At 45.9% G+C, this 13,214-nt stretch overlaps 1 protein-coding gene across 2 annotated transcripts in view; it reads left to right on the forward strand.

Moving 5' to 3' along the window:
* The window catches only part of adgrl1a (adhesion G protein-coupled receptor L1a), a 223,153-nt gene that overhangs the window by 168,099 nt on the left and 41,840 nt on the right, over positions 1-13,214 (forward strand). For both annotated transcript variants that reach the window (XM_072675209.1, XM_072675210.1), the window contains exons 7-11: positions 1,932-2,259; positions 5,876-6,169; positions 7,860-7,963; positions 9,303-9,488; positions 11,509-11,547. In XM_072675209.1, the coding sequence (XP_072531310.1) occupies positions 1,932-2,259; positions 5,876-6,169; positions 7,860-7,963; positions 9,303-9,488; positions 11,509-11,547 (951 nt within the window). The remainder of the gene's footprint in view (positions 1-1,931; positions 2,260-5,875; positions 6,170-7,859; positions 7,964-9,302; positions 9,489-11,508; positions 11,548-13,214) is intronic.

Here is a 13,214-nt window from a genome sequence, read left to right on the forward strand (position 1 = left end):
GCGCTTGACTTGAGATTTCTCGCTTTTGCGAGACTTTCTGAACCAAAGAAACTAGAATCTCTCCAGCAGTGCAAAACCTTACAGTTACCTTATCCTTTCAGATCGTCATGAATGCCCTTAGAAAGCTGTTTAGAGCAGAAAGTCTTTTGAAAAAGGGACCCAGAGCTTTCACAACCTTGTCCTGAGATGGATTCGGTCTCTATTAGTCACAGTTTGCACGTATTATTACAGTTTTTTTTCAACCCAGACGGCTTTTTTCCCTTTTTTTTTTTTTTACATATCTGAAAGTCTCAATTCATTCCGTCGCGTGTGTAGCCCATTATTGGAAGGGCACAGGTCAGGTGAAACGGTTAAAACCATCATTTTAACAATCTTTTGACTCAGATGTTTGCAGGAATGGGTTTTTTTCTCGTCCTGACATCCTGGGTTTTTAAACATGAAAGGTTTTCTGCTCAAAGCAGAAACACACCAAATCTACTTCTACCTATAATCCTCACCGTCGTAATAGCTCAATTTGTCTGTCCGTTTGAAAATTCCAGCTCCGTTTTTGAACGGTCAAATAGTAATTTTCTAAACCCGTGAAGGTAACAAGTACTGGAAGCCCACAGCCCTCAGTTAGCATTGTGTACCTGGCAGGCCTGAGTTCTAACGGATTTCAGCTGATTTATATTATTCCGTATTTTCTTTCCTTCCGTATTTTTCTGCCGGATTGATCACAGCTAACTCGTCCCACGTCCTTCATCCCTACTGAGACTGACACCGTTCCTGCTCCTGATTGTTGGGTCTGACTGTGGCTGATTCGGGCTTGTGCAGGCTTGTAGACGGGCTTGTCAGCGTGGTCGTCGGGCTTGTTCGAGCGTACGCTTTCCGGAAAGCAATCCCTTTTTCCGGAATTGTGCCCTAGTAACACCCAACCTGACCACTTAAGGGTACCGCAGCAACAATTTGGCAACATGCTAACCACCACCTGAGACAAAATAGCAACCACCTGGGATCTGGGAGAGAAGGGATGCCATAGCAACCACCTAGCAACCATTAAGCAGCAACTTTGCAGCCACTAAGCAGCTCCAAAGCAAACACCTAGCAAACACTTAGCAAACCTTATAACGACTATCTGGGATACCATAGCAACCACCAAGCAACACTGTATAACCCATCTAACCCATCTCCACTTAAAAAAACAACATAGCAATCACCTAGGTACTATAGCAACTGTCTAGTATTATCATAACACCTACCTAGTAACGCCATAGCACCCATTTAGCCTCCACTTAGAAACACCTTAGCAACCACCTGGGATTCTATTCTATTCTGGCATTTTCATATGAACCACCCATTCATATGAAAATATAGCAACCACTCAGCAACACCATTACAACCACCTATCAACTATCTAGTAGCCAAAAAGCAACCACCTGGGATACCATAACAACTTTCTATTCGAAGTCATAGCAACCACCTGCAACACCATAGCAACCACATGGGATACTACAGCAACCAGCTAGCATTTTCATAGCAACCACCTAGTAACGTTATAGTGCTCATGTAAGACCAATTTAAAACACCATAGCAACCACCTGGGATACCATAACAACTTTCTATCAAAGTTATAGCAACCATCTGGCCACACCATAGCAACCACCCGTGATACTATAGCAACCTGTTAGCAATTTGCTAGTAACACCATAGTAACTACTCAGCAACACCATTACAATCACCTATTAACTACCTAGCAGCCCCATATCAACCACCTAGGATATCATAGCAACCACCTAGCAAGAACAGTGCCACCCTAGTGACCATATAGCAACAGTGATCTTTCCTGAGAACTTTTAATGGAAGTGAAGAGATTTTGAGCAGAGCATGAGATCATCATGTCCATCATGAGTTGTTGACCAGCTGCCATGTTCCTCTCCCTCTCTTGGGTACAGGTGAACCCGTACACGCTCCGATTCGAGGGCACGTGGGAGACGAGTTTCGACAAGCGCCTGGCGTCCAACGCCTTCATGGCCTGTGGGGTGCTGTACGCGGTGCGCTCGGTGTATCAGGATGACGACAGCGAGGCGGGCGGAGATCTGGTGCTGTACGCCTACAACACCAACCGCAACCAGGAGGAGCCCGTCCACATCCCCTTCCCGAACCCATACCAGTACATCTCCTCCGTGGACTACAACCCCCGCGACAACCAGCTCTACGTCTGGAACAACTACAACGTCCTGAGATATCCGCTGGAGTTCGGACCACCTGACCCCACCACGGGTGAGAGAGAGAGGTTAAGTGGTCACTGTGAGTAGTACAGTGTACACCTCCGCCTTCAGGTCAGTTATTGAGACTTAAGGCTTTTTGCGCAGTAACTAGGCCCGGCGTTACGGGTCTTCTACAGGTTAAAGAAGCCAGGGAACACAAGTGTTATTAAATAGCTGGTTTACGTCACTATGACAACTCACAGGAACCGCATAGCTTAGCATAGCATAGCTTTGTTTTTTTGGCACGGTAACATTGTTGTTAGTTCCGTTACCAGATAGCGTTGCTGTCCTCTCTGTGTCCAGTCGGCATGGTGTGCAGTTAGCTAGCTAAACAGATTGTAGCTGCCTAGCACCTGCTAACTTAGCATAGCATAGCATAGCGCTATCTTTTAGCCTTTTTTAACCTCACTTCTGTATTCTCCAAGAGTAGCCTTTGCGTTTAGCCTTGAGAGGCATTCCCTAGTGGGCTAGTTGTATGTAAATATTAAAGGGGGGGGGTTAAATATAATTAGACTGTGATGTAACAGTTTTGGGGTTTTGGAATTGGCCCGTTTTACAGCTGTGTTTTGGTTCTCTTCTGTGTTCCTTTAAAGAAGAGACGGCACTGTTTGAGACTCGTGGTTTGTTGCTTCCATGTCGAGAACTCTGATAATTCAACTATGCCTAGATATATGGACAAAAGTATTTGGACACGCAGAGAACGCAGTAGTTCCACTGCTCCACAACTCAATGCTGGGGGGCTTTATACCCCTCTAGCCCTTGCATGGCATTAGGCAGCATGGTGCAGTGGGTGCAACTTAGAGGAGCTGAATGCATTCATTATAAAGGGTGTTCACAAACATTTGGACTTGTAGTGTAAGTCAAGTTTTCTATAGTAGAGTTTATGTCTGAATAAGGACTTATTATGTTGCTAAAACGAAACGGCTAATTTTCTAACCTATGTCAGATGAGTTATTATTCATTAATAAATATATTATTATTTGAATTTTGAGATAATAAGTCACAATATCAGGAAAATATGTCATTATGTCATCAGAATAATTCACATTTCTGCAGCAGTTTGCCATTTCGGCTGTCAGAAACGTGGTTAAATAAATTCCCTGGTGGAAACAGGCTTCCGTTTATTATTCTTATTAATTTTTTTTATTATTTTTTTATTTTTATTTTTTTTAGACGAGATAAGCTATTCACAGGTGTCGAACAGGGCATGGTCAGTACTTACTGTCAGCCTTAGTGAATCAAAGTAGGGTCTCATTAAAATAAGAATCCCCTCACAGTGTTTAGCAATCCTTTCTAATACATGGTGAGGTCTGCTCCTATGAAGAAAATGGGTTAGCAGATCAGGTCCAAGATCTGACCCGAGTCTCTTAATGCTGACTATTGGCTGATACCGATCCTATCCGATCCGATCTTTGTGTTTCTATAAGTAATACAGCCCCACAGCTTAGATTAGACAGTAATCATAATTTCAGCACCAGTGTCTAGAATCAGACTGGTGTTTAACACCTTACCGTCCAGTCTGACTGACCTTCCTGCCCTCTTACAGCTCTGCACTCAGATCACTTAGTGTGTGTGCGTTAGTATTAGCATTAGCATTAGCCTCCTCCAGCTGGTGTAGCTGCGTCTCGTTTACAGCGAGGCTCTTAAGCGAAGTTTTCCTCTTCCCCGAACTTTCCGTTCCACCTTAAATAATTGAGCATGTTAAATAATGGTTGAAATGTACTGCGGCACTATTTAAGGTGGAATGGAGAGTTACGACGAGGGGCTTTCCAACCCTTTGACTGAAGCATGTTCAGCTCCAGTCTAGACCAGCTTGGAGGCACAATGGGAACATTACAACCCTTCCATCTAAAGATACTGGATGGAGCTCCATCGCAACCCAATGCTGAGCGTGTTCAGCTGCAATGATGTTGGGGGTGGGGGGGGGGGGGCTCTGCAGCCCTCTGGCTGATGCCTGGCATTGGACATGGTGACCTAGGCCAATGTGCAGCTGAATTCAATGGTGACAGGGGGTGTCTGGATACTTTTGGACATATTGCGAGTACAATCCACAGTTCAAATGTGGATGCTGACTGATGTAGGACTCATGTAAGCAGATCTGAAGGCTTTGATCACGCCAAAAAAAACGATTCCTTGAGTTTAAAGTGCGAGAGTGAGCGAGGGAGAGAGAGAGAGAGCGAGAGAGACAGATAGAGACTGTGGGAAACGGATATTGTTAATGTGGAGTCGTGGTAATGACAGACTCGTCATGACAGATATTATTCTTTCATGTTCTTAAACGCTGAAATCCAAGCTTTTTGAAGCACAAGTGAGCCACTATCCTTCATGCCAATAAAACCCCTGAGCTGGATTGAGAGAGAGAGAGAGAGAGAGAGAGAGAGAGGGAGAATTGGAGCTGGAGTGACGGACAGCTTGATGTATCTGTCTGTGGTGGTTAATGTTCTGTTAATGTTCCCCTCTGCGCTTCCAGTGCGCTCCCCTCATGCCGTCATTAGCGACCGTCGCTAACGGTTTTCTCCAATTACTGTGAAATATCTGATATCTGATCAATTATTCATTCACCTCTGTTCTCGCCAGTGTCTCTCGCTCCCTCTCACTCTCTCTCTCTACCTCTCTCTCACAGCCTCAACTCCCTCTGTGCTGTGCTCTCTCTCTCTCTCTCTCTCTCTCTCTCTGTCTGTCAGTTCTAGTTGGCTTCAACAATGTTTATGAAATAAAAACTATATAAGCAATAATAATATATGAAAATTATGATCATAATCAACTAATAATAGCCAAATACCAAAAGTTATTTTAAACATATTTATAAACATATTCATATTTATATATTTGTAACACTATTCATAGTTATTTAAAGTGATTAATAAAATGAGACTATTATTAATAAATAAATAGAATGACAAATGGTAAATAATAATAATAATAATAGTTATAATAATAACAATAGTTATAATTACAATTTAAATAATAATAGTAAGTAATAATAATCATTATAATGGATTATTGGTATGAATCATAAATGAATAAATAAAATAATACAACAGAATAATAATAATAACAATAATAATAATAACTAGCTGTTTGTTTACATTTCTTTTTACAGTAGTTTAACATGTAGGTGGATTAAAGGTGTCATTTTATGAAGTGAGTGGAGTTCAATAGGCCGTGGGGTCTCTCAGGTCACATATTTGGGGGCAGTTTTTCAAATTGGATCAGAAATTCTAAAATTGGGTAGACTTTTTTGGGGTGAAATTGGGTGCAGCGCTGTCTCTCTCTCTCTCTGTCTCTCTCTCTCTCTGTCTCTCTCTCTCTCTCTCTCTCTCTCTCTCTCTCTCTCTCTCTCTGCGCTGCAGGGCAGATCAGGATCAGTGATGGTTATGAATTAGAGGAGGCAGATGTTGAGAAGCTGCTGCTCTCCTTGTCTGGCTGAGTTTTGGGTTTGCAGTGGTCTGAGAGATCAAACGCTTAGCTCTCCCTTTCTTCTCTTTGTCTCTCCCTCTGACCGTGTCCTCGACCGCCCACTCACCTTTCCACTGGGCTTTTAAAGTGATCTACTCTCTCTCTCTCTCTCTCTCTCTCTCTCTCTCTTTCTCTTTCTCTCTCTCTCTCTCTCTCTTTCTCTCTCTCAGGTTCTCTGGCCACCACCCAGTCGTCCAGCACCACTCCGGCTCGCTCCTTCTCCTCCAGCTCCAGCCCCTCCACTGCTCGGCCGCTGCCCCCCACCTCTCACCCCATCGGGGCGATAAATAAAGCCCCCGACCTGCGGCCCATCACTGCCACGGTGCCAGTGACGCGCCGGCCCCCGCGGCCCCCACCAGGCCCCGAGGCTCTGCTGTGTGAGGCGAGCGTGGCCAGAGGTGTCCAGTGGCCCACCACCCAGAGCGGGGAGACTGTGGACAGACCCTGCCCTAAAGGGTCACTCGGTAAGTGGACGAGGCTCTTTGGAAGGTGTCTTTATTGGATGATTGATACTTGATTGATTAACTTTACTGTTGGATTGATTGGTTTATGTTTTGATTGATTGGTTGAGTACTGAATTATTGATTGATCGGTGGGTGGATGGATGAGTTGATTGACTAATTGATTGATCAGTGTATTTATTAATTGACTACATTATTGGATACCTAGTGGACTGACTGATTGATTTATTGACTGATCAATTTTGATTGGTTCATGCATTTATTGAGATGTTTCAATTATTGATTGGTTGATTGTTTATGAATTGGTTGATTAATTGATTGATTATTGTACTGGCTGCTTGATTGTTTGATTAATCTATCATTTATTTGATGACTTGATTGATTGATTACTGTATTGACTGCTTGTCTGTTCAGCTGATTGGTACTTTATTTGATTAGTTGATTGATTGATTGGTTGGTTGATCATTTTTTGATTAGTTAATTGATGGACACATACTGACTGCATGATAGACCGTGGGGTTGATTGGTTAATTGATTCATTCACTTATTGACCATGTGGTTGATTGATTGGGGGCTTGATTGACAGATTGTTCTTTACATGAGTTTTTACTTCTTGCTTTCTGGAAACTAGCACAGCCAAAACAAAGCCGTATTGCCCAGCCCCTTCTTTCTGGCCCTCCCAGTCTCTCTTGCTCTCTCTCTAGTCTCTAGCAGGCTCTCCAGCAGGACTCGAGGATGAAAGAAAAAAAATCCTCAGCAAAATTAAAGAGTGATGTCCAAGCCCAGTGTGGGACAGCCCGCCAAAGACGCAGGAAACCAGAACAAAAAGGAAGACACCACGCAGACAAGAGCGCCCCTGCCCTCCCCGAACAAGCCAGGCATCAAACGCTTCTCTCTAGTCCAGGAAGAAACACTCCTCTTCCTTTAGCGTCCCACCACCACCGCCCCCACCCGCCCCCACCCGCTTAGAAATAATGCGAAGGAAGCCTTTCTTCTCTCCGCTTTTTCCCGTCTGCTGGAATGACAGCCACGCTAAATTAGCAGCTGGCTTAATTGGTGCATCCTGGCATAGCTTTCAAAACCAATGTAGTGTGGACGGAGGAGAGGGAGAGAGAGAGAGGGAGAGAGAGAGAGCGCGAGAGAGAGAGCGCGAGAGGGAAAGAGAACCACATGAAAAACTCCAGTGCTCTGATCCTCCTCTGTGGAATCTCTCTCGTTGTCTCGTTCCTGTGTTTGGGAGCTGTTTGTGTGTGTGTGTGTGTGTGTGTGTGTGTGTGTGTGTCGTTTGATCGCAGTGTGTTGTCCTCTCTCTGAACCAAGCTGAGTAAATAGTCAAACTTTAGCTGAAAATGAGGCGAGGCAGAAGGTGGCTCCCCTGAGGTTCCTCGAACAACTAACGGGACTTTTCTCAGGCTTGGGACTTTGCCGTGTGTGTGAGTGTGAAGCGGTAGAGGAAGTAGATGTAGAAGTGTGTGTGGTGTGTGTGTGTGTGTGTGTGTACGGCCTCGTTTCTGCGTTTAAAATGTTTCATAGCAGCTGGTCCTCGGTTTCTCACAGGGACGTCTGCATCTCTCTAGCCAGATTTTTTCAACAGACTTCAATCCAATTACCTTAAAGTGTCTCTCTCTCTTTCTCTGTCCCTCACTCTGTCCTTCTGTCTCTCATGCTCTTCTGTCCTCTCCTCCGTTTGCAGGCATCGCCTCTTTCCAGTGTCTGTCCTCTCCCGTGCAGTGGAACCCTCGTGGCCCTGACCTCAGTAACTGCACTTCTCCGTGGGTCAACCAGGTGGCGCAAAAGGTACAGCCGAAGTCCTTTAAAAATGTCAATAGAGCAGTGTAGCCATGACAACCCCCCCCCCCAGCAGCAAGCTCTGCCCCTTTTATTAAGCTTTTATTTTCTGGCAGAAGTCGGACAACCTGTACGACATAACAGATCGCAGGGGTAAATTTGCGCTCAACCAGGGGTTACTATGGTAACCATGGTGGCAAGCGTGAAAACCAACAAGGTGGTGCGAGAGCTACTGCCGAAAGTCAAATAAAATGTTAAGCCATTGCCAGCGGCGTAACCATGACAACGACAACCCCGTAGCAGCAAGTTTTGTCCGCGGCAGGAGGCAGCCAAGCTGTACAAGATCACATAGGTCAATTTACGCTCAACCCGGGGTTACTACGGTAACTGCATTGGCACGTGTTGGTAACCAACGTAAGCAGGAATCAACTATGTGGCGCAAAATGTACAGCCGGAATCCATTTCAAATGTTGAAAGACTGACAGCGGCGTAACCATGACAACGACAACCCCGTAGCAGCAAGCTTTGTCCCTTGCAGGAGTCGGCCAGTCTGTCTGAGACAACAGATCGCAGAGGTCACTCTGGTCACTGTGGGTAACCGCCGTGGCAAGTAGGAACCAACCAGGTGGCACGAGAGCTACTGCTGAAATTCAAATAAAATGTTAAGCGATTGCCATGACAACGACAACCCCGTAGCGGCAGGAGTCGGACAATCTACAGAGGTGTAACTACCCTCAACCAGGGTGTACGACTGTTGGACCAGGGTCCCCAGCTTCACCGCACCAGCCGGAGAGAGCATGGCCAATTGTGCTTGCGACCCCCCAGGCCATAGTGATAGCGTATGAGACCGCTGAGCCACTCTGAGCCCCCTGAAGCTCCTATTTTAAGGTCAAATTGCTACATAATCATGCTTAACTCACAGTCTGTTGCTGTTATGTGGGGCGTTTATACTGTAGCTGTATTTGTCGAAGGTTGACCGGTAAGGCCTCTCTTTTACAGTGCAGGACGAGTCATAGTACATGTTACCATAAATACACATACGAAGCGATGGGTGACGGGTCAAGCCGAGGCTACGGTAATTGCTGAATAATGTCAGTGGGGCTAGGAAGCGGAGTAAGCACACACACACACACACACACACACACACATAGGCATACACACACCGTGGGAATGGAAAGTGGATTAGTGAGTCATCTAAAGAGCCGTTTCTGTAGTTCTGTAGCTCAACCAGACATGACCGAAAGCCCAGACACCCGCCGAGCACAGCAGGGGTTCGGGGCTTACAGACGAGCATATGTGTGTGAATATGTGTGTGTGTGTGTGTGTGTGTGTGTGTGTATACGTGCAGATAAAGAGCGGGGAGAATGCGGCGAACATTGCCGGCGAGCTGGTGAACCACACGCGGGGTCGCATCCACGCCGGCGATGTCAGCTCCTCCGTGCGGCTGATCGAACAGCTGCTGGACATCCTGGACGCACAGCTTCAGGCCCTGAGGCCCGGCAACAAGGAGTCCGCGGCCAGGAACTATAATAAGGTTATATAGGCACGCACTTGTAAACACACCCACCCACCCAAACACCCACTTTTTTTTACAGTGTTAGCTTTTACATTCACCCCCTTATAAACACTCTTCACCATGGCTGTGTATTGATTTCGGAATGTGTGGAATTGTGAAATACGTGCCGGTTTTTGGCCCGAAATAAAATTCCCAGGGCATAAAAAAAGGCCCTGTACTGCTTTATAGTTTCATTTAAATGAAACTTTATTGATCTGCTCGGCCACTGGGCATTTCACTGCCTAACTGTGCCACAAGCAGCATCGCCAGCAAGCGCGCAGGGCTCGGTTTGAAGAGCGTCCAGGGAGCGCGAGGGGATAAAGAGGCACTCCAGCCAGAATGAAAAATGTAATAATGGCGACATCTGTTGTAAACATGCCTCCCCGCCTCCTACGGCGGTGCCACAGCCGTTAAGAGGAGTTTTTTTTCTGGTCCAAAGACGAGGAAAACCGCCTTCTGATGATGTATCTGGAAGGTGGGAGGAGCTTTGGGAAAATGAACTAGCCAATGTGGAAGGAGGCCAGGTAGGCAGTGATACTGCTTGGAAACTAACACCTGTATTTAATGTTTTTCCCAGTGGTTGTCTTATGTTGATGTATTTTGTGTGATGCATGCTGGGTACTGTAGTTTAAAGGTGTCGGATCTACAGATCGGAAGTTCTTCCTTCTATGTCAACAAATAATGGCAAAGAAATGGCAAGAGACATGCAACCCCCATACAGATTCACCAATAAGCCAAAACAATAAGACCACCTGCCCGAATTGCTGTAGCTCTAACCCACTAGACCTCTTCAGACCTCTTAAGACCTGTTAGTTGTGTGGTGCTCAGCCATAACATTAGTACCACTTGCCTAATGTTGAGTAGGCCCCCCTTCGGATCTAAGCGTTTGAGGCATGGACTCCACAAGACCTCTGAAGGCGTCCCATGGGGTCTGGGCATCAAGACTATTGTTAGCAGCAGATCCTTTAAGTCCTGGAAGTCTGGAGGTGGGGTCTCCAGACCTCTTTAGACCTCTGAAGACCACCTGCCTGAATTGCTGTAGCTCTAACCCACTAGACCTCTTCAGACCTCTTAAGACCTGTTAGTTGTGTGGTGCTCAGCCATAACATTAGCACCACTTACCTAATGTTGAGTAGGCCCCCCTTCTGCAGATCTGAGCGTTTGAGGCATGGACTCCACAAGACCTCTGAAGGCATCCCAAGGTGAGGTCTCCATGAATTGCATCAGTAGCCTTGATGCCCAAGACCCTGTCGCCAGTGCCCCGTTGTCCTTGGTTGTCTTTCCTTGGAGACATGCAACCCCCATACAGATTCACCAATGAGCCAAAACAATATGACCACCTGTCTGAATTGCTGTCGTTTGCCAAAACAGCTCTAACCCACTAGACCTCTGAAGACCTCTGAAGACCTGACAGCAGATCCCTTAAGTCATGTAAGTTGTGTGGTGGAGCCTCCATGGATCAGATCTTTTGTTCCAGCACATCCCAGAGATGCTGAATTGGATTGGATTGGATTGGATTGAAGATATGGAGAATGTGAACACCTTCCTGATGCTCCTCAAACCATTCCTGGACAGTTTTTGCAGTGTAGCAAGGCTCAAAGAAGCCCTGGCATTGGGAACACCATCACCATGGAGGGGTTTACCTGCTCCTCAGGGATGTTGCCATCACTTCCACAAGTAAATGGCGCTGACCAATGCTACGTGTCCATGGTGGGTCCTTCCGACAGTGGACAAAGGGGTTAGCACAGGTGTTCTGACCATTCCCTGGCTGGATCTGATGAGCCTGTAGAATCCCACACCCCAATGCTCAGACCCAGTCATCTAGTCATGATGATTTGGGCCTGGTCAAAGCGGCTCAGGTCTTACACCCACCCACTCACCACTCCAGTCCAGCCTCACCACACACATGCAGAACTTCTTCAGTGTTGTACCTAACACATCAAAACCATAATAATAACCGCACGTGTGTGTGTATGTGTGTGTGTTTTCTACCCCGCAGTTACAGAAGAGGGAAAGGACCTGCCGCGCCTATATTCAGGTACAGTGCCCCCCCCCACACACACACACACACACCCACCCCTTTTCTCTCTCTAATATTTTTTGTTTTACCACCAAACTCTGGAGATATGGAGATATGACTCACAGCTCCTGCTCTGCTGGGGGGGGGTGCTTTCAGTCCTAGCGCATTTCCATTCTCTTTCCAAACACCCTCTCGCTTTCTCATGCTAGAGCCGCACTAGAACGTTAGCACTGGAGATTGTATATTTGTGTGTGTGTGTGTGTGTGTGTCTGATGGACGATAGCAGTGGGCTTTTTTTTCTGTAAACTGTATCTGTAGCCCGAGGCTGTCTTTGTGTGGTGTTTCTGCTGCCTGTAATGACATTTATAATGGAGTTCTTCGGCAGGGCAGCGTTCGCAATGAGAGATGATGAGTGCTGTGCTTTGAGACGGCTCTCGAGGTGCTGAAGCTAGTTTACAGCATTCAGTTTCACGCTGGGCGGACTTAAGTTTGCCTGTTAACTCTTACAAGGCTGGAATTCCCAGCCTGTTGACACTTTACTGTATTATTACTGTGTAAGTATCGTTATTTATACTATACAGCGATCAGCCATAACATTAGTACCACCTCATGTTGAGTAGGTCCTCCTTCAGATCTGAGCATTTGAGGCATGGACTCCACAGGACCTCTGAAGGCGTCCTGTGGGGTCTGGGCATCAAGGCTAACGTTAGCAGCAGATCCTTTAAGTCCTGGAAGTCTGAAGGTGGGTTCTCCAGACCTCTTTAGACCTCTGAAGACCTGACAGCAGATCCCTTAAGTCCTGTTAGTTGTGTGGTGATCAGCCATAACATTAGCACCACTTACCTAATGTTGAGTAGACCCCCTTCTGTAGATCTGAGCGTTTGAGGCATGGACTCCACAAAACCCCTGAAGGTGTCCTGTGGGGTCTGGGCATCAAGACTAATGTTAGCAGCAGATCCTTTAAGTCATGTAAGTCTGCAGGTGGAAGTCTGGAGGTGGGGTCTCCATGGATTGCATTAGTAGCCTTAGGTCCCCATGGCCCTGTAGCCGGTCCATCGTTGTCCTTAGTTTTCCTTGACTGTTCACTTGCTGCCTAACATGTAGATCACTCCCCTTTTTTTTCACTTCACCTAGTGCTAACGTTATGGCTGATTGGTTTTTAAGGGCATTACAGTCTCTCATTAGTGGTGCAACTGTCTAAGCGCTAGCCCAATAATCATACGTTTGCAGGTTAGATTACAGGTTAGATTGAGGTTTCGAATCATGGTGTATCCATAGATCCTTATCAAGCAGCTTTTCAGGTTTTATTTTTCAGATGTTTTCAGATGACCCATTTAGGAAGTGGATATGCAAGTCAACCAGGCGGTTGACTTGCCCAGTTAGGGTCATTCTTGATTTATTACAGCTATTCCATCCCAAAAAAGGTAGACTGTGGGGTTACAATGGCTGTTAAAGGGTTAAATCTATTCTCTTCTTCTTACACTACCATTCCAGTGTTTGGAATCATTTATTATCAATTATTATCATTTTTTTTTTTCACAATGACAGACATCCCACCTCTCCTGGAAGTTCTGGGAGCCCCCAGTATTATTAATAGTGGATCCCTGATTTCTATTCAATATCCTGGCCATCCTGGAAATTTTGAAAATTTAATTTTGGGCTTGCTTTGGTGCTAAAACTACCCT

The sequence above is a fragment of the Salminus brasiliensis genome, chromosome 3 (assembly GCF_030463535.1).
Source record: "Salminus brasiliensis chromosome 3, fSalBra1.hap2, whole genome shotgun sequence".
NCBI lineage: Eukaryota > Metazoa > Chordata > Actinopteri > Characiformes > Bryconidae > Salminus > Salminus brasiliensis.